The sequence below is a fragment of the Elephas maximus genome, chromosome 11 (genome assembly GCF_024166365.1).
Source record: "Elephas maximus indicus isolate mEleMax1 chromosome 11, mEleMax1 primary haplotype, whole genome shotgun sequence".
In the NCBI taxonomy this organism is placed as follows: domain Eukaryota; kingdom Metazoa; phylum Chordata; class Mammalia; order Proboscidea; family Elephantidae; genus Elephas; species Elephas maximus.
Genome location: NC_064829.1, coordinates 99246620 through 99270221, shown reverse-complemented (window position 1 = coordinate 99270221; position 23602 = coordinate 99246620). Strand labels below are relative to the sequence as shown.

Below are 23602 nucleotides of genomic sequence, written 5' to 3'. Positions count from 1 at the left end.
GTTTGAATTAAACTTTGAACTTTTAGTGAATAGCCCTTTTTTTTTGGTCTGTTTGGAATTGTGACACTGAGGCTTCTGAAGGAGCAGAGCGGGAGTCCTGGATTGCTAGGTTCCAAGGGAGGAAGGGACTGACGGCTCCCACTGCAGGGTGTGAGGAACCAGAGAGAACGGGACTTTTAGATCGGAGGAGGGAAGGAGCCGGGGTCAGAGGAGGAGGGGGCTGGGAGCCGGACTCCTAGGTCTGGGGGAGGAGGGGGCCAAGGTCTCGGACTCCTGGGTCTGAGGGAGGAGGGGGCCTGGACTCTTGATCTGAAGGTGGAGGGGGCTGGGTGCCGGACTCCTAGGTCTGGGGGAGGAGGGGGCCAAGGTCTGGGACTCCTGGGTCTGAGGGAGGAGGGGGCCTGGACTCTTGATCTGAAGGTGGAGGGGGCTGGGGTTGAACTTCCCAGGTCTGAGGCTTTCCTGGCACCGCCCCTGGGGCCGGGCTTCAAGATTCAGCCTCTATTTAGGACTTGACCCCGACGGCCTTAGGGGACTTCGGAGGTGGAAAGAGGCCTGGAGTGGCAGACAGAAGAGACTAGCTGACGCGGAATGGCCACGGGAAGGCGCTACGCTGGGAAGGTGGTCATTGTAACAGGGGGCGGACGCGGCATCGGAGCCGGGATCGTGCGTGCCTTCGGTGAGTTGGGGTCTGCGTGCTTGGGTTTGGGGTTCTGGGAGAGGAGCCCGGGGGCTGATAGGAGTGGGAGGAAAGGACCCCAATAGTGAAGTCAAGACTCTTATAAAAAACCAATTTTCATGCCATTAACTGCCGTCGAGTGGATTCCGACTCATAGCCACTGTGTAGGACAGAGTAGAACTGCCATATAGGGCTTCCAAGGAGCAGCTGGTGGATTTAAACTGTACACCTTTTGGTTAGCCGCCGATCTCTTAACCACTACTCCAGCAGGACTCCTCTAATTTTCAGGCTAAGGTAGGGTTTTTCAGTGGTAGCCTGGGGCTTGAGATTTTGAGATCTTTCTGTTGTCTAAAGGCAGCTCCTCCCTTCTTGGGATCTCGGGTATTAGGGCTGCAAAACAGGTGGCTTGGGGAAGGTATCTCTTGCAGGCTTAGGGTTGACTCTGGAGCCGGGGACGGGGGCCTGGGAGCCCTTAGCAGGCACCTGGAGTAGCCTAGCAAAACAGATGTTGGGGCCTTTGCCCTTTGTCCCAGAGGATCATCATGAGACTTGAGTGTCACGAGGGGTGGGAGGGCTGCTCGGCCCTCTCTCCTGGTGGCCACAAGGGGGCAGCAGAGGCTTTCACCAGGTCTGTGCTGGGGTAACCTGTTCCCTTTCCTCTTCTCAGTGGAAAGCGGTTCCCACGTGGTCATCTGTGACAAGGATGGTGAGTGAGAGTCCCTCAGTCTTTGCCCCCAACCTTTCCTCCTTCAGACCCAGGAGCCTGAGCCCCCAGTCTCCTCCTCCTTCAGATCCGAGGATCCTGGGTCCTGGCCCTCTCTTTCTTCAGACGTGGGAGTCCAGACCCCTGGCCTCCTCCTCCCTCCGACCCAGGATTCCAGGCTCCCAGCCCCCTCCTTCAGAACCGGGAGTCCCAGCCCCCTACTCCCTCAGATCCAGGAGTGGAGGCTCACAGCCCTTCTCTCCCTGCAGAGTGTGGGGGCCGGGCCCTGGAGCAGGAGCTTCCTGGCACTGTCTTCCTCCGCTGTGATGTGACTCAGGAGGAAGACATGGAGGTGAGTGCATTTTCTATCCACACTCCCCAGCTCCAAATGTTACCATCTTTCTCTGTCTCTGCCTTTTTTCTCCTCTGAGCTATTGTACCTGCTGTTCCTTCTTCCTTTCCCTTTCCTTCTCTCCTGGTTATCTGTCCTTTGTATCTGTCCCAGATGATTCAGACCATGTCATTTTGCCCAGAGACTTCTTCTGATTCTGCCGGCCAGATCACATGTCCCTTGAGTAAATTCTGTTTTCTTTGCCACATCCTAAAGGCTCTTACCACACCTGTCACATGGTTGAGTTCCTCCAAGTGGTCTCCTTCTTAACAGTCCCTGCCTCCATCTCTGGATTCTATCCCTTCCCTCTAATCAGTATCTCTCTGGGTCTCTGTCCCTCACTCTCTGGGTCTCTGACCCCCTCTCTCTGGGTCTCTGTCTTCCTCTTTCTTTGAGCCTCTGTCCCCCGTCTCTGGTTCTCTGTCCCCCTCTCTCTCTGGGTCTCTGTCCCCCTCTCTATGAGTCTCTGTACCCCTTTCTCTATGGGTCTTTATCCCCCTCTTTCTGGGTCTCTGTCCTCCTCTCTCTTTGAGTCTCTGTCCGCTTGTCTCCCTCTCTCTCTGGGTCTCCGTTTCCCTTTCTGTCTGGGTTTTTGGCCCCCTCTCTTTCTCTGGGTCTCTGTTCCTTATCTCTCTGGGCCTCTGTCCCCCTCTCTGGGTCTCTGTCCCCCTCTCTATGAGTCTCTCTGTACCCCTTTTTCTATGGGTCTCTGTATCCATCTCTCTCTGGGTCTCTGTCCCCCTTTCTTTCTGGGTCTCTATCTTCTTCACTCTGCATATCTGGCTACCTCCCAACCAGGTCTCATTCCTTCTCTCTGCATTTCTGAAATGACACTGCAGTGTGGCCATAAGTACCCTCACATGCCTGATTACCCTGAAAGAGTCTCACCCTTTCTCTAGCTCCCCTCCCTGCCTTGCTCTTAGGATCCTTGGATCCCTCCCCCCTAGGGGCTGGTACCACAAGCTGTTCCCTCACTGAGTGTCTCTTTCTCCCCAGGCCCTAATCTCTGAGACTGTCCGCCGTTTCGGCCGCCTGGATTGTGTGGTCAACAATGCTGGCTACCGTGAGTTGTGAGGCCCCAAGGCCAACCTGCCCTAAAGCCAGCTCACCTCCTTTTACCCTCCCCTTCATCCTGCACTGCAGTTTCCCCTTTTTCTGACCCCGATTCCCTCATCCTCCTCTATACCTCTCTATGTCTTTGGGCAGGACAATACAACTATGGCATCCCCCAGGCTGGGGCTTTAATCCTGACTCAGTTTCATTCTTGCTGTGTGCCCCAAGCTGGTGTCTTCACCTCTCTGTGCCTCAGTTTTCACATCTCTAAAATGATGTCATTGGGGGTTCAGTGGTAGAATTCTTGTCTTCCACGCGAGAGACCTGGGTTTGATTCCCAGCAAATGCACCTCGTGCTCAGGGACCAGCCACCTGTCAGTGGAAGCTTGCGCGTTCCTATGATGCTGAACAGGTTTCATCAGTGCTTCCAGACTAAGAAGGAAAATCTGTTGCTCCGTTTCTGAAAATCAGCCAATGAAGATCTTATGGACACAACAGTCTAACCCGCAACCGATCATGGGGATGGTGCAGGGCTGAGCAGCGTTTTGTTCCACTGACCCCACGTATTGGCAGGGAATCTAACCGCGTCTCCCATATAGAAAGTGAGAATTCTACCTTGAATCACCACTGTCCCCTGTTGGGGATTTAGCAGTGAACAAAACAGAGAAAACTTTCCTGCCTCTATATGGAATTCACATTCTAGAGTGAGGAACTAGACAATAAAACACCAGGATATGATAGGATGTCTGGGGCGATGCATACTGTGAGAAAAATAAAGCAGCTTGAGGCCAAGAGAATGGCAGGCACTATTTGGGACAGAGGGTCTGGGAAGGCTTCTCCGAAGACATTTGAATAGCTCCCCACGGAAGTAAGGCAGCGTGCCCAGGGTATGTGGACAGGAATATTTTAGCACCTCCACACCTTTCCATTCTGGAACCTTCTGAACAAAGTACCGCACACTGGTGGCTTAAGGCAACAGAAATTCACTCAGTTCTGGAGGCCACAAGTCCTAATTCCAAGTGTCAGCAGGGCCATCCTCTCCAGGAGGCTGTAGGGAAGGATCCTTCCTTGTCTCTTCCAGCTTCCAGTGGTTCCTGGTGTCAAAAATAAGCAACCTGGGGCATCATGGACAGATTGCTATGCAGGTGCAATAGACAACCTTTGAAGTTGGGCAGCCCGTCGTGAACTAGTAAATCCCGGCTCCGATTAGCTAAGATTTTCAGGGGGTTCATATGTCATTTCATCAGGAACTTTGAACAAAAATTTTTTGATTGGTTGACGATTGTGTTGAAATACATAAAATCTTGTCAGAGAGCAGGATGCTCTCAAACATGATAAAAGAAAAATAGAAGTCTTGCTAGGAGACAATCGCAAGATCAGTGAGCCACGATTGTAAGAACTCTGGAGTCTCAGAAAAAGGATATGTCCAGTAGTCCTTGATTGTTTTCTGAAAGAACAAGTCGCAAGTGTTTCAGTGAGCCTGATCACCTAAATACGATTATGTGAAACAAGACAAGCTGCTTCTAAAGGTTAGTTACAGTGTAAGGCATAAATATAAGCTTTAAAAAATTATATACAAATGATTATACAGCACATAGGTTTGTAACTTTTAATAAGCTGAACTTTGGTGTCATGGGCAAGAGAACAGCTATTTTCAGAAAGCAAAACTTATAATTTTGTTTGACACTGACAATCCTTGGCATTCCTTGGCTTGTGGCTGCATCACCCCAGTCTCTGCCTCCATCTTCACATGGCCGTCTTCCCTCTGTCTGTCTCTCTGTCTCTTTTATAAGGAGTCCCTGGATGGTGCAAATACTTAAGCGGTCAACTACTAGCAGGAAGGTTGGTGGTTCGAACCCACCCAGAGGCACCTCGGAAGGCAGGCCTGGCGATCTCCTTCTGAAAGATCACAGCCTTGGGAATTCTATGGGGCAAAAGGAGCCCTAGTGGCACAATGGTTAAGCACTAGGCTGCTAACCAAAAGGTTGGCAGCTTGATCCTACCCAGTAGCCCTGGGAGAAACTCTGTGGAGCAATTCTCTGTCCTACAGGGAGGGTCTCTATGAGTCAGAATTGACTTAGCCGTGGTGGGTTGATGCAGTATGACCTCATGTGAATTTAACTGATAATATCTTCAAAGACTCTATTTCCAAACCAGGTCGTGTTCACAGGTACCCAGGATAGGACTTCAACATATCTTTTTGTTTTTAATTGTGGTAAATACATAGGTAGCAAAACATTTGCCATCTCAACACCCTGCACATGTACAGTCCAGTGACATTAAATACGTTCATCGTGTTGTGTTGTTGAACCATCTCAGCATATCTTTTGGCGGGACACAGTTCAACCCATTACACTGTCTCCCTGCCCCTCCATTCATTCATCTCCTGATGTTTTGGGAGCACTCAGGTTTATTTCTTTCCATTTTCCATCTTCTCCTTTGTTCTTACTCCCCTATCTTTCCAGCTCCTGGTCTTCTGAATTTTTTTTTGTTGTTGTTCCCTTTCCTCCCCCAATTCCTTCTATTTATTCATCAAATACATTCATGGCACCAAGTATCAGGTACAGATATTGACTTTTGATAGTTATGAGCCCAACAACAAGGTGTTAGCCTTATTCTGCAGATGGGGAAACTGAGGCACGGAGAGGCAGAGTGACCTGCCTGAGGTCACACAGTCAGGAAGTGGCAGTGCTGGGATTTGAACTTAGATAGTCTGGCTCTAGACACTGTTTTTTCTGTCTCTCTCTCTCTCTCTTTTTTTTTTTTTTAAATAATATTTTATTGTGTTTTAGGTGAAAATTTACACAGCAAATTAGGTTCCCCTTAACAATTTTTATAACAATCTTGTTCTAAATATGTGTCAGCATTCTCATTATTTCTCTTCCATTTCCATTTATCTAGCTTCCCTGCCCCTCCTTACTCTCTCATCTTTGCTTTAGGGTAAATGTTGACAGTTTGGTCTCATAGTTGATTATTTAAGGGAGCACGGTATGCACGGGTGATACTTATGTTATAATCTGATCTATTATTTGGCTGAAAGGTGACCTCTGGGAGTGGCTTCAGTTCCCAATTCAAAGGGTATCTTAGGGTGATAGTATTAGAATATCCTTTGGTCTCTACTGGTCCAGTAAGTCTGAACTTTTTTAGGAATTTGAGTTTTGTTCTACATTTTTCTCCCATTCTACCCAGGACCTTCTATTGTGTCCCTGGTCAGTAGTGGTAGTGGGGCACCATCTAGTTCTTCTGATCTCAGCGTAGATGAGGCCGTGGTTCGTGTGGCCTATTAGTGCTGTGGACTAGTTTCTTCTCTGAGTCTTTGGTTTCCTTCGTTCTCTTTTGCTCCAGACAGTAGAGACCCACACTGGTCTCTCTTAACTGATGCACAATTTCCTTTCCTTTTCACCTTTGTTTCTACCTGCCACTCCCTGAGCCCCCTCCTCCATTGCCCCTGTCTCCCCTTCGCATGCTCCTGTCACAGGAATCCCCTCACTCTCTCCTCTTCTCTCTGCCTCGCCATCTACTCAGACCCGCCCCTGCAGTGGCTGCAAGAGACTTCCGCTCAGGGCTTCCGACAGCTGCTGGAGTTGAACCTGCTGGGGACATACACCTTGACCAAGGTGAGGTCTGGGGCCCTGGCTGAGGGCGAGAGTCACCTCTGACAATGGGATTGTGTATGAGTGACCTTGGAATACTGAGTGCCTTAACACGACAAAAATTGAGGTGTCAGCAGGGCTGTGCCCTCCCTGAAACCTCTAGGGGCAGGTCCTTCCCCTTAATTTCTAGCTTCCGGTAGCCCCAGGTGTTTCTTGGTTTGTGGCAGGGTCGCTGTAATCTCTGCTTCCCTCGTCTGTGTCTGTGTCTCTTCTCTTTCTTTTTTAATATTTTATTGTGTTTTTGGTGAAGGTTCACACAGCAGTTTAGGTTCCCATCCGACAATTTCTGCATACATTGTTCAGTGCCGTTGGTTACCTTCTTCACAATGCGTGAACATTCTCATCATTTCCGTTTTCATTACTGTAGGTTCCCTGTACCCTTACGTTCTCATTTGTGTTTTAAAGTAATTGTTGACCATTTGGTCTCATACAGGTGATTATTTAAAGGAGAGCAGTACTCACGGGTGATAGTCTTTATTTAGTGAGCTAATCTGTTACTTAGGTACAAGGCAACCTCAAGAGTTAGGTTCTGTTCAAGGTTTGAAGAGGATCTCAGGGTGAACTTTCACCTAAAGCACAATTGGAAAAAAAAAAGAGTATCTCAGGGTGATAGTCTTGGGGAGTCCTCCAGACTTAAATATGCAGTAGGTCTGCATAGTTTTGTTTTTTTTTTAAGGAATTTGAGGTTCTGTCGCACATTTTTCTCTTATTACTCTTCTGTTTTTAATAAGGATGCCACTATAGGGTTGCTGCGAGTCAGAATTGACTCAACAGCAACAGGTTTGGTTTGTTTTTTTTAAACATCTGGTACAATCTTTTTTACAATCTCATGTAGTTGTTGTCGTTGGGTGCTGTCGAGTCAATTCTGACTCCTAGCAACCCCATGTGACCGAGTAGAACTGTCCCATAGGGTTTTCTAGGCTGTGATCTTTATGGGAGCAGATTGCCAGGTCTTTCTCCTACAGAGCTGCTGGGTGAGTTTGAACCACCAACCTTTCGGTTAGTAGCTGAGCACTTAACCACTGTGCCACCAAACCAAAACCTGTTGCTGGTGAGTCGATTCCGACTCATAGTGACTCTATAGGACAGAGTAGAACTGCCGCATAGGGTTTCCAAGGAGCGGCTGGTGGATTCCAACTGCCGTCCTTTTGGTTAGCAGCTACGCTCCTAACCACTGTGTCACCAGGGCTCCCTAAAACGGTATATATGTGTGCCCTTTTGGACAGTGTGGTCAGGGAAGGCTTCCCTGGAGGTGACATTTGAGTCAAGAGCCCAAGGAAGTGTCTGACGGAGAAGTCCCAGGCAGGGAGAACAGTCAGGGCAAAGGCCCTGTGGCAGGAATGGGCTTGGAGTGTAGGAGGAACAGGGAGGAAGACAGTGTGGCTGGAGCTGAGTGACTGAGGAAGAGGGGACAGGGGATAAGGGCAGAGAGGGGACAGATCATGGGTGTTGGTGAGGAGTTTGCTTTCATTCTGAGGGAGGCCAGAGCCATGTGAGGATTCTGAGCAGAGGAGGTACAGGGAGCTGCTGTAACCGGGATCGGGCGCCCTCTGGCGGCTATATGAGGAACAAGCTGTGGGAGGTGAGAACTGAAGCTGCCATGGTCCAGATAGAAGGGGATGGTGAGAAGTGGTCAGACTCTGGACCTAATCTGAAGATAGATTTCTTTATAGACCAGATGTGGGGGCGGGTATGAGAAAGAAAGGGGTGGAGCTGCCATCGGCAGGGACTGGAAGCGGCTTCTCTGTGTAGAACTGAGTAGAGTAGAACTGCCCCATAGGATTTTGTAGGGTATAATCTAAAAAAAAAATATATATATATATATATATATTTTTTTTAATCTTTATGGGAGCAGATTGCCAGGTCTTTCTCCCCAGGGAGCCGCTGACCTTTTGGTTAGCAGCCAAGTGCTTAACTGTTTGCGGCCTTAGGACTCCATACGTAGGTATGAAAAAACCAAACGCCTTGCCATCTAGTTGATTCCAACTCACTTGTATGGAGTCCTGGGCAGTTTGAACCCACCCAGAGGTACCTTGGAAGATAAGCCTGGCGATCTATTTTGGAAAGGTCACAGCCTTGAAAACCTTACGGAGCTGACATATATGGGTCTCAATGATTCGATGGCAACTAACTTTCACCAACTGACTGACCACTAACAACGAAATATATGTATATATATTTACGTACATATATACACACATACATATATACATCATATACACACACATATATATACACACATACATATATATGTATGTATGGAGCACTGGAGGTGTGTGATTAACAGCTCAGCTGGAATCCATCAGCTGCTTCTTGGAAACCCTATGGGGTAGTTCTGCCCTGTCCTGTAGGGTCACTATGAGTTGGAATTGACTCAACGGCAACAGGTATGGGTATGTATATATTTTAATTTCAGATTGCTTTTATTTTTTAAATTTTTGTGTTGTTGTAAAAATATAAAGAATATAACATTTGCCAGTTCAACATTTTCGTGTGTAAAATTCAGTAAAACCGATGACGTCAATCAGGTTTTGCAACTGTCACCAATATCTGTTGCCAAACTTTCCGTTTCCATAAAGAAACTCTGTGCTCCCTAAACAATGATTACCCTCTTCCTCCATTCCTCCTGCTCCTGGTAATCACTATTAAACTCTGATCCCTGCACATTTGCCTAGCCTAGGTGTTTCCTATTAGTGAAATGATGCAGTGTTTGTCCTTTTGTGATTGACTGGTTTCATGCAGCATCATGTTTTCAAGGATCGTGCTTGTTGTGGCATGCATCAGGGCTTCATTTCTCCTTATGGCCAGAGTAGGATTCCACTGTATGTATAGACCACATTTTGTGAATCTTTTCATCTGTCGATGGTCATTTCAGTTGTTTCCACCTTTAGGCTACTGTGAATATTAGTGCAACAAACTTAGTTAACCAAAACGAGTTGTCATTAGTCGATTCTGACTTATGGCAATCCCACATGTGTCAGAGTAGAACTGTGCTCTGTAGAATTTTCACTGGCTGATTTTTTGGAAGTCAGTCACCTGGCCTTTCTTCCAAGGCACCTCTGGGTGGACTCAAACCTCCAACCTTTCTGTTGGCAGCCTGGAGTGTGTTAACCATGTGCACCTCCCAAGGACTTCATACATTTAATTAGCTGTTAGCATTTAAAAGCCAAGAGACTTCACATAGTCAGATTTCTGGTTTTTCTTGATAATTTGGCTGAGCTGGTGAACTGGACCCATGGGCGGGGCAGTCTGCTAAGCAGGGGAGGGACCCAGCTCTTGATTGTACTCCAGTCCCTGCCTCTCCCTATTGGACTCCCTGACTCTGTTCCCTATGAGTGGTCCCTACAACACCCTCACCTTCACATCCCAGCTCGGCTACTTCCTAACTATAACATCAGGCAAATTACTCAATCTCTCTATGCCTCAGTTTTCTTCTCAGGGCAGCTCTGTGGTTAAATGAGTCAATACACACAAAGCCCTGAGAGCTGCCTGGCACAGGTTTTACCCTGTGGGAGGTTTATTACTTATCACGAACCTTGCCCTCATAGTGTCTCTTTGTTACCAACCCATCCCACTCAGTTTGAGATCCTTGTGATGTCCTTTGGGCAAGTGGAGCCTGTAGGGTGGCAGAAGGGAAAAGGTGAGATTTGATCTGAACCTTGGTGGGAAGGATGGAAGTGGGGAAGTAGGGCAAAGAGAATTCACTTACCCAGAAGGGAGTGTGAAGAGGCCCTGGGGCCAGAACCACCTGATATTTTTTTTTCTTAATAGAATTTATTTTGCCAGTTGACTTAGATGTCCCCTGAAGCCATAGTCCCCAAACCCCCGCCCTTGTTCCACTGACCTTAGAAGCATTGAGTTTATTCAGGAAACTTCTTTGCTTTTGGTCCAATCCAGTTTAGCTGACCTTCCCTGTATTGAGTGTTGTTGCCCTTCCCTTCACCTAAAGTAGTTCTTATCTACTATCTAATCAGTAAATAACCCTCCCCCACCCTTTCTCCCTTCCCATCCTCGTAACCACAAAAGAATGTGTTCTTCTCAGTTTGTCCTTTTGCATCTAATATCACTCAGCATAATGCCTTTCAGGTTCCTCCATGTTATGAAATGTTTCACAGATTCATTATTCAGCATTGTGTGAATATACCATAATTTGTTTATCCATTCATCCGTTGATGGGTTGATGGGCACCTTGGTTGCTTCCATCTTTTGCTACTGTAAACAGTGCTGCAATAAACGTGGGTGTGCATATATCTGTTCATGTAAAGGCTCTTATTTCTCTAGGTTATATTCCGAGGAGTGGGATTTCTGGGTTGTATGGTAGTTCTATTTCTAACTTTTTAAGGAAATGCCAGATCGATTTCCAAAGTGGTTGTACCATTTTACATTCCCACCAGCAGTATATAAGAGTTCCAGGCTCTCCACAGCCTCTCCAACATTTGTTATTTTGTGTTTTTTGTATTAATGCCAGCCTTGTTGGAGTGAGATGGAATCTCATCGTAGTTTTAATTTGCATTTCTCTAATGGCTATTGATCGAGAGCATTTTCTCATGTATCTGTTAGCTGCCTGAATATCTTCTTCAGTGAAGTGCGTGTTCATATCCTTTGCCCAATTTTTAATTGGATTGTTTGTCTTTTTGTGGTTGAGTTTTAACAGAATCATATATATTTTAGAGATCAGGCCTGGTCGGAGATGTCATAGCTGAAAATTCTTTCCCAGTCTGTAGGTGGTCTTTTTACTCTTTTGGTGAAGTCTTTAGATGAGCATAGGTGTTTGATTTTTAGGAGCTCCCAGTTATCCAGTTTCTCTTCGTCGTTTTTAATAATGTTTTGTATTCTGTTTATGCCTTGTGTTAGGGCTCCTAATGTTGTCCCTATTTTTTCTTCCATGATCTTTATCGTTTTAGACTTTATGTTTAGGTCTTTGATCCATTTGGAGTTAGTTTTTGTGCATAGTGTGAGGTATGGGTCCTGTTTCATTTTTTTTCAGATGGATATCCAGTTATGCTAGCACCATTTGTTAAAAAGACTATCTTTTCCCCAATTAGCTGACACTGGGCCTTTGTCAGATATCAGCTGCTCATATGTGGATGGATTTATATCTGGGTTCTCAATTCTGTTCCGTTGGTCTATGCGTCTGTTGTACCAGTACCAGGCTGTTTTGACTACCGTGGCTGTATCACCTGATATGTTTTAAGAACCAGAGATGCCCCTGTGCCTATCTGCAGACTCAGCAAATACAAAACCAAAAAAGCCCAAACCCATTGCCATCAAGTCAATTCCAACTCATAGTGACCGTATAGGACAGAGTAGAACTGCCCCATAGGGCTTCCAAGGAGCAGCTGGTAGATTCAAACTGCCAACCTTTTGGTCAGTAGCCTAGCTCTTAACCACTATGCCATGGAGGCTCCTAACAAATGTAAACATTTTGTTAAACTTGTTTCATCCATTGCCTTCTCCTTTCCCCCACCCAGACATGGTCTAATTTCATCAGGAAGAACTTTGTATGTACCATGAACAAAACTGTTGCTGTGGCTGGGTTCCACGGAGTGGATTCCAACTCATAGTCACCCCATGCGACAGAGTAGAACCGCCCCACAGGATTTCCTAGGTTGTAATCTTTATGGGAGCAGGTCACCAGGTCTCTCTCTCCTGAAGACGCTGGGTGAGCTTGAACCATCAACCTTTCAGTTAGCAGCCGAGCACTTAACCGTTTGTGTCACCAACAGATCTGAATAGGATTTTCTTTTAATTTTGATATAATTTAACTTGCAAAAAAATTTCCAGAATAATACAGAGAACTCCTGTATACCTAGACGCTGCGTGGTTAACATTCTACCACATTTACTTTCTTCTCTTTGTCTACTTATCTTTCCATTCAACTGTTTGTGTATCTACAAAGTATCTGTGTATCATCTGTCTATCTGTCTACCTACCTACCTATTTTTCCCCCTGAACTATTTGAGAGTAAGTTGCAAACTGGATGCCCCTTTACCCCTATAAGTACTTGGAGTGTATTTCTTAGAAAGAAGAACGTTCTGTTAGCCCAAGACAGGAACCATTCCCAAAGCCAGCTCTTCAGACAGGGATTGGACTGGACTATGGGGCAGAAAATGATACTGGTGAGGAGTGAGCTTCTTGGATCATGTAGACACATGAGACTATGTGGGCAGACCTGTCTGGAGGGGAGATGAGAGGGCAGAGGGGGCCAGAAGCTGGCCAAATGGACATGAATATAGACAGTGGAGAGGAGTGTGCTGTCTCATTAGGGGGAGAGCAACTAGGAATATATAGCAAGGTGTGTATAAATTTTTGTATGAGAGACTGACTTGATTTGTAAACTTTCACTTAAAGCACGATAAAAATTAAAAATAAAAGAAACAAGAACATTCTCTTACTCAACTACAGCAAGATTTTCATAATCAGGAAATCAACACAGATACCATGGTTTTAGCTAATTTACAGATCTTATTCAGAGTATTGGAGTTTTTTTAACTTTAGCACAGTACCATCATCACACCTATTGTCTTAGTTATCTAGTGCTGTTGTAACAGAAGTACCACAAGGGGGTGGTTTTAAAGAACAGATATTTATTTTCTCACAGTTTAGAAGTCTGAATTCTGAGCACCAGCTCTAGGGGAAGGATTTCTGTCTCTGCTGGCTCTGGAGGAGGATCCTTCTCTCAGCCTCAGTAACCCTGGTGCTCCTTGTTCCCTTGGCGATCTCAATGTGGCATCTGCCTTCCCCTCCATTTGTGCTGGCTTCTCTCTGTGTCTAATCTACACTTTTATAACTCAGAAGTGATTAGGTTTCAGACCCATCCTACATAGATAAGGCCTAATTAACGTCATAAAGAACACTATTCCCAAATGGGATTACATCCACAGGTATAGGGGTTAGGATTCCCACACATATTTTGAGAGGACACAATTGAATCCATAACACCTATGGAAATTGGTTTTCTACCCCAAAGCAGACCCCAAGATGAGGATTCTGGTGTGGGAGGGTTCAGGTGAGAGGAGATCAGGAAACACTGCCAGAGGCATGGAGTGGGGTCGTGGTCTCAGGCAGCAGGTAAAGGGCCTCGTCAAGACGGTTACCACTGTAGTAACCGGGGCAGGATCCCCTGGGGGAATTCAGGGAGTCTACAAGGAACCTCTACCTCACAGTTATCCCTCGCCCAAGAGGCGAGGGGGAGCCATAAATTGTTTTAATAGAAAGATAAATTTAATTTTTTGTTAAAAATGGAAACAAACAGAAAAGTAAAAAGAGTAACATAATAATGCCCATATGCTCATCACCTGTATTTAACAAGTATTCACATTTTGCTAGATTATGTTTTTATACATATATTATGTTGTTGTTAGTTGCTCTCACATTGATTCCAACTCCTGGCGGGCGACCCCATGTGTGTCAGAGTAGAACTGTGCTCCACAGGGTTTTCAAGGCTGTGACCTTTCAGAAGCAGATCACCAGGCCTGTCTTTTGAGGTGCTTCTGGGTGGGTTTGAACCACCAACCTTTCGGCTAGTAGTGGAGCCCTTAACCATTTGTACCATCTAGCTACCTATATATATCATATATGTATATATTTTTTGCCTAAGAATTATAAAGTACATTCTGACAGCATGATTGATCATTTCCAAATTCTTTAGTAAACATCTCCCAAAAAATAGAATTTTTTTTTACATAACTAAAATGCCATTATATCTCCTAATAAAATCAACATAATTCCTTTGTATCATCAAATACTCAAGCCCTATTTAAATTCATCCACTTGTCTTGAAAATTCTTTTTATAGTTGAGCATCCAGGTGAGCCCCTCCCATTGTACTTGGTTTTCCTGAGGGCAAAGACTTTTGTCTGCTTGCTCTTGCCTTTGTGCTAGCACCTAAAATAGTGCCCATTGTGAAGAAATCTCTCAACATGTGTAAGTTGCTGCCATAGTCACCATTATTATAACCACGACCATCATCATGACCACCATTAGCACCTCCGCCATTATTATAACCATCACCATCATGACCACCATCACCATCATGACCACCATTATCACCTCCACCATTATTATAACCATCACCATCATGACCACCATCACCATCATGACCACCATTATCACCTCCGCCATTATTACAACCATCACCATCATCACCACCATCACCATCATTACTATTTTGTTGTCAGGTGCATCAAGTCAGCTTTGATTCATAGCAACGTATGTATAACAGAAGGAAACACTGCCCCGTCCTGCGCCATCCTCAGAATTGTTGTTATGTTTGAGCCCATTGTTGCAGCCAGTGTCAGCCCATCACGTTGAGGGTCTTCCTCTTTTTCACTGACCCTCTACTTTACCAAGCATGATGTCCTTCTCTAGGGACTGGTCCCTCCTGATAACATGTCCAAAGTACATGAGATGAAGTCTCGCCATCCTAGCTTCTGAGGAGTGTTCAGGCCGTACTTCCTTCAAGACCAATTTGCCCGTTCTTCTGACAGTCCATGGCATATTCAATATTCTTCATCAACACCATAATTCAAAGGCATCGATCTTCTTCAGTCTTACTTATTCATTGTTGAGCTTTTACATGCAGGTGAGGTGCGTGGAAAAAACCATGGCTTGGGTCAGGCATACCTTAGGTGTACTGTTAAGATTATAGCCAAGACAACTATGGAGCACAGTTCTACTCTGTAACACATGGAGGCACTGTAAGTCAGAATCCACTTGATGGCAGAGGGTTTGGTTGGTGGGAAACAAGCAAAGTGGGGGATCCCCTGCAGCTGGGTCCAGGAACCCCAACACTTAGGGGAAACAGGGCTAGCCCAGAGTGAGGACACCAGGGGAGCTGATGCCTCCTGAGGGAGGTAGGGAGGAAGGCTAGGGAGGGAGAGGGAGGGAGAGTCAGGCAGATAAGCTTCCAGTGGGGCCTTGACGTGGCGGCCTGGAGGTGCTGGGAGACCTTGGGGAGTGGGGAAGCCTGCCAGGAAAGCATGGGAGGGTCAAGAAGGGGCTGCAGGGAGTATGGGACAAATATTTATCAAGTGTCAACTGTGTGCTTGGCTCTGGAATGAAGGTGGCTCACCAAACTGTGTCTTAGCCATTGTGGATGTCACATTAGTGGGGTGGGGTTGGGAAGGGAGTTAATAAACAATAGCATAGGTAGCAAAGAGGGTTAAGAGGAGAAATAAAGCTGGAGGCAAGCCAGGGCAAGCCTGGGCTGAGGGCGGGACGGTTTCAGGCTGATGGGAACTGGTGGTTGGGGTGGAGGGTGAAGGCAGCCAAGAGGGGGTTCCTGAGGAGAAGGCCAGAGGATTAAAATTCCTGCCTATCCACATCACTTAAGGACCCTGTGTGGCTGCTAACCCAAAAGCTGGCTGTTCGAACCCACCCAGCGGTACTGCAGAATAAAGGCCTGTGATTTGCTCACCTAAAGATTACAACCAAGAAGACCCTAAGGGGCAGTTTTACTCTGTCACGCATGGAGTTGCCATAAGTGGGGGCCCAACTCCAGGCCAGCTAACAACAACCACATTATTTTAGTGTTTATAACACTTAAGAGTTGTCAGAAATTCTTACTCATTTATGAGTTTTGGCCTTAGACTGCCCAGCTGCAAGTACTGGCTCTGTCACGTGTCACATGACCTCTGTGAGTATCAGTCACCCCACCGTTCCTCAGTCTCCTCTCCTGTAAAATGGGCCTACCCATTGGACCTCCTTGTAGGGCTGTTGTGAGGATTAACTGAGCTAATTTGTATAAAGAGCTGAGAACAGGTATGGCAAGTTCTGTACCCTCAATAAATTTATTTATTCATTCAAAAGATAATTTATGGAGCACCTACTATGTGCCAGGCACCTTTCTTAGTGCTGGGGATGAAATAAAACAAAACAGAAATTCCAATCGTCCCTGGTGGAATTTTGCTTTCAGGTAAGGGAGACAAATAATAAGTATATATTAGGAGCCCTGGTGGCACAATGCTTAATTGCTGAGCTGTTAAGTGGCTGTTGGGTTCAAACCATCAACCTTTCAGTTAGTAGCTGAGCACTTAACCACTGTGCCACCCAGGCTCCTTCCTGTGAAGATTACACCAAGATGTGGACAAAGGCGCAAAGGCAGATCCTTCAGAGTGAACCACCCTAACAGCTTCTAGCACTTCTTGGCCGGCAGTGTGGTGGCTCTTTGTCCACTAGCTTGACTCTGGAGGTCAGAGGCAGGGCTTTTGGGTATTTGAGCCTCATCTCTTTGGTCTACACCATCTCCTTAATTAACAGCCATTCACAATCCAAGCCAAGCTTATGGCAGTTCTTGTCACTTGAAGAGCAAAGCCTTTTGATCCTTGCTTTTAGCTTATCTCCTAACTGAATCTCAGGCAAAGAACAGCAAGTCTTCCTCTGATCTAGTGACTTTCAGTGTCCGGGCAAAGTAGGGCCCGCAGTATTGACACAAGACTGGGTTCTTTCTTCCCATGTCTCCCCTTTCTAACCAGAGCTATTCAATCTAATTTGAAAGACATCAGGAGACTTAAATCCCTGGTGTGTATTTCAATCTGTCGGACACCCTTTGCTGTTAGGAAACCAAACTGACTTAATTCTTACATAGAGAAATTTCCTCCTGTGTTTCGTACCTAAATACAGGTAAAGTCAAAAACATATAGGGCGCTCAACTGGAAAAAGAAGGGTGAGAATGGTTGTACAACTTGAATGTCGTGTCACTGAATTGTACACGTAGAAATTGTTGAATTGGTATATGTTCTGATGTGTATATTCTCAACGACAATAAAAATAAAATAAGTTATATATAAAAAAATGACAGCCAAGAAAATCCTATGGGGCAATTCTTCTCTGTTACATGGGGTCGCTATGAGTCAGAACTAGCTGGACAGCACCTAACAACAACAGAGTATGAACAGCAGGTCAGATGGAGTGTGTGCAACAGAGAAAAAGAAACCAGGAAGAGGTCTGGGGACTCAGGGATGGGTAGGTAGCAATTTTAAATAGAATGGTGTCTTAGTTTCCTAGCTCTGCTGTAACAAAGTATCACAAACCAGATGGATTATAAGAACAGAAATATATTGTCTCACAGTTCAGGCTAGGAGTCCAAAATCAAGGTATTGGCCATGTTGATTCCTTCTGAGGGCCCTGAAGGAGAATACATTCCATGCTTTTCTCCCAGCTTCTGGTGATGGCCTGTGATCCTTGGCGTTCCTTGGCTTGTAGCTGCATCACTCCAGTCTTCACATGGCCGTCTTCCCTCTCTCTCTCTGTCTTTGTGTCTCTTCTCTTTTATAAGGACACCACTCATATTGGACTAGGACCCACCCTACTCCTGTACAACCTCATGTCAACTGCTAACATCTTCTGTTTAACCAATGCCACTAGGGCTACTCTGAACTTGCGGGAATCCTGGGTAAACCAAAACAACAAAACACAGTTGCCATCGGGCAATTAAGAAAAGGGTGGGGTCCATTTCTGAGGGAGAGGGTTTGAAGGAGCTGGAGAGGGAGCTCATTGGGATTGCCACTACACAAACCCCCTGGGGCTGCTGGCTTGAACTCTTTAGTCTTCAGTGGCAGGAATCGGCCTTGCCCAGCCAGCTGCCCAGCTGCCCAGCATGCGCAAGGGGAAGGAATGATAAAATCTGACTTTATTTGAGATCATGTGTAGGGAAAGAACTGAAAAAGCAAAGAAAGAGTTTAGGTACCTGGAGGGAGGTGCAGGGGAGAAGTCGATGGAAAGCGGAGTGTGTTTCGTGGAGGGCTCCCACATCATCGTGTTCTCCCCGCAGAACTCTCTGGAAAACCCAGAGGAACCGACATCCTCTCCATGGATGAGAGAGCTTCCTCTGTTTTTGCAAAACATCCAGCTTTCTGGGTCACTCTTGGATTTTCCAATCTTGATAGGGACAGGGATTTCGGAAACATACAGAGACCCAGAGGTGGCGGGACAGAGACACAAAGAGAGGAGGACAAAGATGCACAGAGAAGGGGACAGAGACCCAGAGAGAGAAGGGAACAGAAACCTGGAGAAAGGGGGATGGAGACCCAGTAGAAGAACATAAAGACAGAGACTTCCTTATGTGCTGAGGCCCTGGAGCAAGGCAGACATGGTGAGCTCCAGAGTTCTGGGTGCTGCCCCTGTGAGACACCAATACCCACTAAGAACGTGTTAGGGAACCAGACATATCCCCCCAACATCTGGTCACCTCTGGCTCCGTTTCCATGGGCTGGGGGAGACCAGCAGCTTGAGCAGCTTATTCTGTCTCCTCTCACCCCAGCTTGCCCTCCCCCACCTGCGGAAGAGCCGAGGGAACATCATCAACATCTCCAGTGTGGTTGGAGCCATTGGCCAGTGCCAGGCAGTTCCCTATGTGGCCACCAAGGTACACCAGCCCCGAGCCCTTCCTTATCTCCCTGCCTGGCCCCCCATGGGCCACAGTCCTGAGACCAGGCTCTTTAGGATTTGGCCCAGAGTAACTGACATCCCCTCCATGAATAAGAGAGCTTCCACTGTTTTCGCAAAACATCCAGCTTTCTGGGTCACTCTTGCATTTTCCAGTCTTGATAGGGACAGGGACTTGGGAAACATACAGAGACCCAGAGAGACAGGGGGATGGAGACCCGGCCGGGGGACAGAGACCCAGAGAGGGGGGAGAGATACAGAGAGAGGGAGTTTCCCATCCAACTCCCAGATTCAGCTGTGAAGTCCTCAGTCAAGTTGTTAAATGTCATGTTTCTAGAAGAAACTGAGCCTCATGTGTCCAAAGGAAACCTGCAAGGAAGGTATGCTTCCCTATTCTGATCTCCCTGGTTAGAAGGAAGAGAGGACAGGAGGAGCCCCATCTTCCATAGTCTGAACTTTTTCCCGTTCCCTTCTCTGCAGGGGGCAGTCACAGCTATGACAAAGGCCTTGGCCCTGGATGAGAGTCAACATGGCGTCCGTGTCAACTGGTGAGCAGCCTCAAGAAGGCCGAGAGCCTCCTGGGGGACATGGAAGGACTGGGAGTGAGTCAGGTCTCTGGATGACACAAAAGGTTTTTGCCTAGCTAATAACGAAAGGGTTGGCAGTTCAAATCCACCCAGTGGTGCTATGGAAAAAAGGTCTGGCAATCTGCTTCCATAAGATTGTTGTTAGGTGCCATCAAGTTGGTTCCAACTCATAGAGACCCTATGTACAACAGAATGAGACACTGTCCGGTCCTGCACCACCCTCACGATCGCTGCCATGACTGAGCCCATGGTTGCAGCCTCTGTGTCAATCCACCTCATTGAGGGTCTTCCTCCTTTTTGGTGACCCTCTATTTTACCAGTTGTCTTAGTTATCTAGTGCTAGTATAACAGAAATACCACAAGTGGATGACTTCAACAAAGACAAGTTTATTTTCTCAGAGTAAAGTAGGCTAAAAGTCCAAATTCAGGGTGTCAGCTCCAGGGGAAGGCTTTCTCTCTCTGTCGGCCTTCTTATCAATCTTCCCCCAGACTAGGAGCTTCTCTGCACAGAGACCCCAGGTCCAAAGGATGCGCTCTGCTCTTGGCACTCCTTTCTTGGTGGTATGAGGTCCCCCCCGCCGCCGCCACGTCTGCTCACTTCCCTTCTCTTTTTATCTCTTGAGAGATAAAAGGTGGTGCAGGCCATACCCCAGGGAAACTCCCTTTATATTGGATCAGGGATGTGACCTGCATAAGGGTGGTGTTACAATCCCACCCTAACCCTCTTTAACATAAAATTATAATCACAAAATGGAGGACAACCACACAATACTGGTAATCGTAGCCTAACAAGTTAATACACACATTTTTTGGGAGACATAATTCAATCCATGTCACCAGACATGATGTCCTTCTCTAGGGACTGGTCCCTCCTGATAACATTTCCAAAATATGTGAGGCGAAGTCTCACCTTCCTCACTTCTAAGGAGCACTCTAGCTGTACTTCTTCCAAGACAGATTCGTTCATTCTTCTGGCAGTCCATGGTATATTCAATATTTTTCTCCAACACCGTAATTCAAATGCATCAATTCTTCAGTCTTTGTCTTAGTTATCTAGTGCTGCTATAACAGAAATACCACAAGCGGGTGGCTTTAACAAACAGAAATCGAATTCAGGGCTAGAAGTCGAATTCAGGGCTCCAGCTCCAGGGGAAGGCTTTCTCTCTCTCTGTCCCCTTTGGGAGAAGGTCCTTGTCATCAATCTTCCCCTGGTCTAGGAGCTTCTCAGTGCAGAGACCCCAAGTCCAAAGGGTACTCTCTGCTCCTGGTTCTTCTTCCTAGGTGATAAGGAGGTCCCACTCCTCTCTACTGGCTTCTCTTTTATATTTCAAAAGAGATTGACTCAAAATACAACCTAATTTTGTAGATTGTGGCCTACCTCATTAACACAACTGCCTCTAATCCTGACTTATTAACATCATAAAGGTTAGGATTTACAACACATAGGATAATCACATCAGATGACAAAATGGAGGACAACCACAGAACACTGGGAATCATGGCCTACCCAAGTTGACACACATTTTTGGAGGACGCAATTCAATCCATAACAGTCTTCCTTATTCATTGTCCAACTTTTGCAAGCGTATGATCGAAAAGACCATGGCTTGGGTCAGGCACACCTTAGTCCTCAAAGTAACATCTTTGCTTCTTAACACTTTAAAGAGGTTTTTTTGTGGCAGATTTGCCCGGTGCAATATGCCATTTGATTTCTTGACTGCTGCTTCTGTGGCATTGATTGTGGATCCCAGTAAAATGAATTCCTTGACAACGTCAGTATTTTCTCTGTTTATCATGATGTTGCTTATTGGTCCAGTTGTGAAAATTTTTGTTTTCTTGAAAACCCTATGGTGTGCAGTTCTACTCTGAAACATGGGGTCACAGTGAATCAGAAATGACTCAAGGGCAAAGGTTTTGGGAGTGAATCAATCAGAACCATGAGAAGTGAGCTCAAGAGTCAAGAGTTTGGGAAGGAATTCCCTGATCATCTTCCACCCTCCCCCAGTATCTCCCCAGGAAACATTTGGACTCCACTGTGGAAGGAGCTGGCGGCCTCAACTCCAGACCCCAAGGCCACAATCCAAGAGGGCACATTGGCCCAGGTAGGAGTTTGGAGCCAGATCCAGGTGGGATGGGGTTGGGGTGGCCCATGGGGCTCCCCTTAACCACCTTCTTTGCCTCTTCTCTCCCCAGCCCCTGGGCCGCATGGGCCAGCCAGCTGAGGTGGGGGCAGCCGCTGTGTTCCTGGCCTCTGAGGCCAATTTCTGCACAGGCATTGAGCTGTTTGTAACTGGGGGTGCAGAGCTGGGCTTTGGGTGCAAGGCCAGTCCCAAGACCCCCGTGGAGACATCCACTGACCTTTCCTGATCTCCTTATTCCCAAGTTGGACATCCCCTGCCTAGGACCCTCCCACCCCACCCTTAGACCACCAGATCCCCACCTCCCATCATCACCTGCCTGTCAAGTGCATTTAGGTCTGCATAAAACCACCTGCAGCCAGAAGAAGGAGGGCGTCATTCCATTTATTTTCTGGCCTCTGTATGAATCCCACCCCACTCACGTCTGGTTCTGGACCTTGAAGGACTAAACTCCCAGCAGACCTCGAGGCTGGCTCCTAGGAAAAATGGAGCAGGGTCTCCTCCAGCGCGCTAATTAAAAGGCCCTCAGGGGAGAGTGAATTAAGCCCTAACTGATCACTTGGGAGATAATGGAAGAGGAAAAGCCAACAGTTCTCTTCCTTCTTGGAACTGAGGGGAAAGGAGTTTTCCTTTCTCTGCCTGGGGAGGAGGGTGGCCAGCACTGAGAGATCCTGAGGGAAGAAAAGGCTGGGGTCTGGACTCCTGGGTCTGAGCGAGGTGGAGGCTGGAGACTTGTACTCCTGGGTGCGAGGGAGGAGGGGACTGGGAACCTGGACTCCTGGGTCTGAAGGAGGAGGGGACTAGGGACCTGGACTCCTGGGTCTGAAGGAGGAGGGGGCTGGGGAACTGGACTCCTGAGTCTGAGGGAGGAGGGGACTGGGGACCTGGGCTCCTGGGTGTGAGGTGGGAGAGGGCTGGGGACCTGTACTCCTGGGTGTGAGGGAGGAGGGAGCTGGAGTCTCTTGGGTCTGAGGGAAGTTGAGACTGAGGGTTGCAAACTTCCCGGCCAGGGCTGGAGAAAACGCGGGATCTGCTAAGTGTGAACTCCCCCGGTGCGGGGGTGGAGCTGTATGGATGCCGCCGATTGGCCGCCACTGTGCGGCAGTCGGGGATAGGCCGCGGCGGGAGCCGGAGCAGGAGCCGGGGGTGGGCGCTGTCCCTACAGCCCGGGGCCAGGAGTGGGGGAAGAGGGTGGGGCGGGAGAAAGAAAAACCGGGCAACATCCTGCTGGGGTGGGTTAGTGATTTGGCTGCCTGGGCCTGTGAGGGGAAGGGTTGGGCAGTGACCCAGGGACAGGATTTGGGGGCATGATGGGGGCCGAATTTGGGGGCCAAATGTCTCAGAGTTGAATTTCGGACGCACAGTGGGCTAGTGATCGCATTTTGAAGATACAGCAGGGACAAGATTTTGGTGTCACGTTAACCCGGGTGCAGGAAGTTGGGGGACCCTGACCACGGAAGGTTGTGGGTACAACGACCGACAGTAAAGATACAGGGGGCACTGGCCCAGGGTTCAGTTGCTGGGGATCCTGCAGGATTGTAGTTGGCTGACTGGGAATCTGGGTTCCTCTAACTGAGGAGACACAAAGGCATAAGCTGGAAGCCGGGCCCTGGGGTCTGTTCTGGGAGAGTCACTGATAAATGCGGGGCGGGGGGGAGGAAAAGGGGTTGGAATTCGGGCCTCGCTGACGAGCCCGACTGGAAGGAGACACGGCGACCCGCGTGCGTTTTTATCTTATAAAAACATGAAAGTTTTAGACACCTTCTCGTTTGAAAGAAAAACTTTTCAAACAGGGACGTATCCACTCTGCCGAGTGGAAACTCCATCCTTACCTGCTGTTTTCGTAAAAGCTCTTTTTTCCAAACTTTTCCCTTTTTCGGGGCCCTGGTGGCACAGCGGTTAGGGGCTATGGCTGCTAACCAAAAGGTCAGCAGCCTCTCCTTGGAAGCCCCATGGGAAAGTTCTGCTCCGTCCTTTAGGGGCGCTATGAGTCGGAATCAACTCCAAGGCAA

The 23602-nt window shown here is 47.4% G+C and overlaps 1 protein-coding gene across 1 annotated transcript; it reads left to right on the top strand.

Annotated features, from left to right (window-relative positions):
- Positions 1-591: 591 nt before the first annotated feature.
- On the top strand, positions 592-22169 carry HSD17B14 (hydroxysteroid 17-beta dehydrogenase 14). Its single transcript, XM_049900652.1, has 9 exons — positions 592-679; positions 1347-1385; positions 1652-1734; positions 2770-2836; positions 6352-6443; positions 18741-18845; positions 19346-19413; positions 21458-21554; positions 21646-22169. Exons 1-9 carry the CDS (start codon positions 592-594, stop codon positions 21817-21819), a joined length of 813 nt encoding a protein of 270 aa, XP_049756609.1. The 3' UTR covers positions 21820-22169.
- Positions 22170-23602: the final 1433 nt, after the last annotated feature.